This window comes from Blastomyces gilchristii (assembly GCF_000003855.2).
Source record: "Blastomyces gilchristii SLH14081 genomic scaffold supercont1.1, whole genome shotgun sequence".
Taxonomy (NCBI): domain Eukaryota; kingdom Fungi; phylum Ascomycota; class Eurotiomycetes; order Onygenales; family Ajellomycetaceae; genus Blastomyces; species Blastomyces gilchristii.
In genome coordinates, this window is record NW_003101682.1 from 3448676 (window position 1) to 3453916 (window position 5241).

General features: G+C 34.8%; 1 protein-coding gene across 1 annotated transcript; it reads right to left on the reverse strand.

The window, feature by feature from the left end:
- Positions 1–3660: 3660 nt before the first annotated feature.
- BDBG_00498 (uncharacterized protein) lies at positions 3661–3914 on the reverse strand (the record flags this gene model as incomplete). The annotated part of the gene is made up of 1 exon (XM_031719913.1): positions 3661–3914. The coding sequence occupies one exon, from the start codon at positions 3912–3914 to the stop codon at positions 3696–3698; it is 219 nt and encodes a 72-aa protein (XP_031575831.1). The 3' UTR covers positions 3661–3695.
- Positions 3915–5241: the final 1327 nt, after the last annotated feature.

The following is a 5241-nucleotide window of genomic DNA, read 5'->3' on the forward strand; positions in this document are numbered from 1 at the left end:
GAGACTTGGTGTTGATGTTTTAAAACATCAAAGATAGACAGGGTTTTCATGAAACTTGCTTCTCAGATATCTTCACAATTACAGATCAGAGATCTTTCAAACTTAAGAAGATTAATGCATATGACTAGGTCTCTTCACCTTACAATTTGTATGGCAATTTGGCCTGGAATTGTGATGTGATAGGGGTGAACGGGGGATAATCCCACACAGGAGTTTCAAACAACATCTGGTTCATATTTGGCTGGATAACTCCACCATCACACGGGGTATGCGGTCAGTGATGGGGTCAAAATGCTTGTATGATTGAGGGCTTTTTGATGAATCTATCATAGGGTTTCTATTCGAAAAATTGAGTGAGTTTGTGATGAAGCGCTTAAGTCTTTTTATGTTTTGAATATAGTAGATGTCAGTGAAGCAGTTCTAGAAGAAATAATTCTGAAGCAATCAGATTCTTAATCTATTGATTAACAGATCTGAAAAATATCAATGAACTCTTTAAATTCTCACTTCTGTCTCTGAAACTTCTGAATCTTTGATACTGGTGCAGAACAGCATATATGTAATAATTGAACATGATTTCTATTCTTTACACCTGTGAACATGAACACAGAAGTCTATACAGGTGATTTCAGCACTACAGTTGAAGATTATGAAACTGTTAGAACTATCATGATAAATAAAGCAGGAAAGCAGTTCAATATCAACCTTATTAACACAGCTTACATTCTGAATTTTCATACAAATATCATTGCATGAGAACTGTGTTTTCATATAGAAGACATCTATTATGATGAAAAAGACTTCAGATTATGAAAACACATAGATAATACAATCTTGGCACACATTGAAGTATTTAAAGAGTTGCTAGTTATAGAATATAGTGATATAACTGTTTTCTCAACTATATTGAAAGAATTCACTATCAAAGCTAATGCAGTTACTACATCTCACACTTCTAACATCACTATATCTGAAAAAATGATATCTTCAAATTCTTCAACTTTTATAAATTCTTCTTCTAATCAGTTAAAACACACTTCTATAAAATCTTCTCAAAAACCTAAGATCTCTATAGCTACACAGTCTACATGATATAAGAGATTAGAACATTCTTCAAAAATCGTTATTTAAAAGCTTGTAAATAATGCAACTGATGTTCAAATCACTTATTAAGAAGATGCTATAAATGAGCTTACTAAGCTTTGTAAACCTTGCTATCTATCTAATGCAAAAAATCAAATATCTAGATGTTCTTACATTAGATCTCAAATATCATTCAAATGCCTACATGCTGATATCACACATGGCTCTACACAGTGTTATAATGATGAGTGTTATCTCATACATTTCATGTGTGATTATCTACGATTTCATATAACTATCACAGCTATCTGAAAATCAGAAATCTGAAAAGCTCTTAGACAAGCTATCAACTGAATTAAATGTCAATTCAACTGTACTACAAAGAACATTCATGGTGACAATAATACAGCAGTCAAGAAGGCAGATAATCTCACAAATTGAGTGAATGATGAAGGTCTAGAGATGGAGTATTCTTCAGAGTATATTTATAAATAAAATGATGCAGCAGAGCAAGCAGAAACAATATTAATAATAAAGACAAGAACTCTACAGATAGAATCTCTTCTATCACAATCACTTTTTTCTGAGATTACACTTACTGTTATCTATCTTGCAAATCAAATCCCTACTAGAATTCTAGATTGAAAGTGATCTCTGTAAGTATTGAATGAATTTCTACAGATTAAATCTCACTTCTGTACTTATCTATGAATCTACAGATTTTGCATCTATGCAAAGATACTAAATGAAGTACTCAATAGAAACTGCTCTCAGAAGCTAGATCTCTCAGCATATATTAAATATCTAGTTAGATATGATTCTACAAACATCTATCAAATTTGAATTTTACACTTAGAATGAGTGATAAGAGTAAGAGATGTAATATTTAAAAAGAATAGAAAATTCAATTCTGAAGACCTCTGCATTGAAAGACAACTAAGAGATTAAGTATCTAAGAAGATGAAGCTTCTAAATATAAAAGTTCAAGAATCATCAATGACAGCTACTTCTATCAATTAATTGAATGAGATTATAGATACTGCAGATATTGATGTTTTCTGTCTCAAAGAAAATACTCAAAGCTCTGAAAAAATAGAGAAGGAAAATAATGAGTTTAATTATTATAATGTTTTAATTCTTTCTACATCAGATTCAATGTCAGAGTCAACAGGTCTCAATGTTAATATTAATACTCATTCAGCTGTGATAGATAATTGTACATGAAACATTACATCTAGAGCTTATAATATCAGTACTGACTTTGATAATGCTAATATCATTGAAGACTGCAGAATCTGAAAATGCAGAGCTGCTCATCTTGTGACAGTTTCAAATGTCAAAGACAATTCTTATTAAATGATTAATAATGTATTCTCTTATTCACATTTACACACAGACTTCTACAAGTCTCTAAATTTATTTTCTAATACTATTTTTACTGTTATTAATAATACATCTACATTAACAGCATTCATACTGACTTCAAGAATTCATAGATCTCAACTGTCAGATTCACTGAATCACTGAACAGATATTGAAAAACATTCATATTATAAAGAATTTAAGAATACTGTTAAGTAGAAATGAGATAGTATATCTCTACAGAATATATATAAAAGTACTAGCAGATTACAGAGAGATATCTCAGTTATCTCTCTATAATGAGTATTCATTTACAAATTCAATGATGAAGGTTCTCTTTTGAAATACAAAGCTTATATCTGTGTATACAGAGATCTTCAATCAATCACAGATCTCACTATAAAAGCTTATACACTAGCTGTCAGAGATCTCTGAATCTTATTGACTCTAACAGCAGCATTTAATTTAGATACAGAACAGCTAGATGAAATTAATATCTTCATTAATAGTGATATTAATAAGCTAGTATATGTGAAACTATCTGATAAATAATGAAAGTTGAAGAGAGTGTAAAATTTGAAGTGTATAAATTATGTACTAAAACTTCTATAAGTATTATATAAATTACACAGATCACTTCTTCTCTGATTAAATGAACTATCTTTAATATTAAGAACACTAGACTTCATCTCTATATCAGAGAATTAATATCTCTTCTTTAATAATTGATTAATCATTGTCTTCTATATGAATGATATTATCATGATAATATAATAAGCAGATCTTAATACACATAAGATTTATATGTCTTCAACATATTCATCCGTGACACTCATTCCTCATGGATTTTTGATGGGGTGCATGTGATGTCACGTGGGGTCATGTTACAGCATTTTTTGTGAGAGAGGTTGAATGTGATTGGTTGTTATTGTTTAACTAGTAGCTAGTGAAAGCTAAATATATGTGTGTGGGTCACGTGGGTTAAGGCTTGTGTAGTAGCTCCAACACCCCCCATGCTACGCAGGCCAGTTAACCCACGCAGCCAAAAGCGCCCAAATCATTCAAATCTGCAATAAAAATTAATTACAAAAAGTACAGTCTAGTTTCTTCATAAGGACTAGCTCCATACATGAAAAAACATAAAAAACATGCAAGAAGAACACCCAAATCCGTCCTTCCAGTATTGGTATTACCCCCAGTCATTGTGACGCCGCGGGATCTCATTCTCATTATTTTTGTGGTTTTCATCGTCATAGGCATAGGCATAGGTCATCGGCATAGGTCATCATATGGGCAATCGGTGGCCCGGCATCATATAGGCACTGGGGCCTGGCATCGTAGGCACTGGGGCCTGGCATCATATAGGCACTGGGGCCTGGCATCGTAGGCACTGTGGCCTGGCATCGTAGGCACTGTGGCCTGGCATCGTAGGCACTGTGGCCTGGCATCATGGTCATCGGTATGGGCATCGTAGGAACTGGGGCCTGGCATCATATAGGCACTGGGGCCTGGCATCGTAGGCACTGGGGCCTGGCATCATATAGGCACTGGGGCCTGGCATCGTAGGCACTGTGGCCTGGCATCATGGTCATCGGTATGGGCATCGTAGGAACTGGGGCCTGGCATCATATAGGCACTGGGGCCCGGCATCGTAGGCACTGTGGCCTGGCATCATGGTCATCGGTATGGGCATCGTAGGCACTGGGGCCTGGCATCATATAGGCACTGTGGCCTGGCATCGTTATCGGTATTTCCATCGTTTTGGCGTCGATATTGGCGGTCATCATGAGCATTATTAGAAGACTTGCTCAGTATTGTAGCATACAGGTGTAGCAGCATCATCATCATTGTCCTTCTTTCTATTCTTTCAATCTGCAGGTCATTTCTCTGGGTGTTCAAACCAGCAGCTTGGTTCATCATGGTCTTCCATGTCTTCGCGTTCTGGAGGATTATCTTGGGTTTGATTATTGCGTCATCTTCGCGCGGTTATTGGTGTTGAAAAGGATCCAGCTATCTGATTCTCTGTAGTCTCTTTGCGGTTGATCAATCTTGTATTGACAGGCATTTGGTATGGGGTATTTGAATGAAAAAAGCAGCTATTTGAAAAGCTTATTGTATGATTATTGCATGGTTATAATGCTTCGTAGAAGTGCAAGGGCTTCATAACCTGTGAGAGAGGTTGAACATGGTTGGTTGTTATTGTTTAACTAGTAGCTAGTGAAAGCTAAATATATGTGTGTGGGTCACGTGGGTTAAGGCTTGTGTAGTAGCTCCAACATTTTTTGCGCAGAAAAGTTGGTTTTTCTTTAATCTCTCTATGTAAGGGGCCTACGCCGAATAGATCGGTATAATATATAGGTCTTATATAACAAAGAGAAAAACATTAGAGAAGGAAAGAAAGAGAAAGTGTGAGAATCAGTGATTGAAGTGAATATTTATACATGTACACAGTGATGTACACAGTGAAACTTCAGGGTGAAAGAATAGAGGTTTTTGTACACAGTAAAGCTTCAGAGTGAAAGAATAGAAATTCTGTAGATTTTCAGCTGAGAATTGATGACTGAGAATCAGAGCAGTAGAAATCTGTGAAGTGTAATAAAATAGTCTATATAATTAATCAGATGCAGCTTATTACATTAGTCTTCTCTCTCTTTCTTAATTATATATAGCTCTCATCAGTCAAGGGCTTTGATCTCAGATAATATAAAACTCAGAGTTCAGATCAGATAATTATAGCTAACTTATTTCATAAGATATTATTAACTATAACTGCAGAATCTCTTATTAAGAATATCT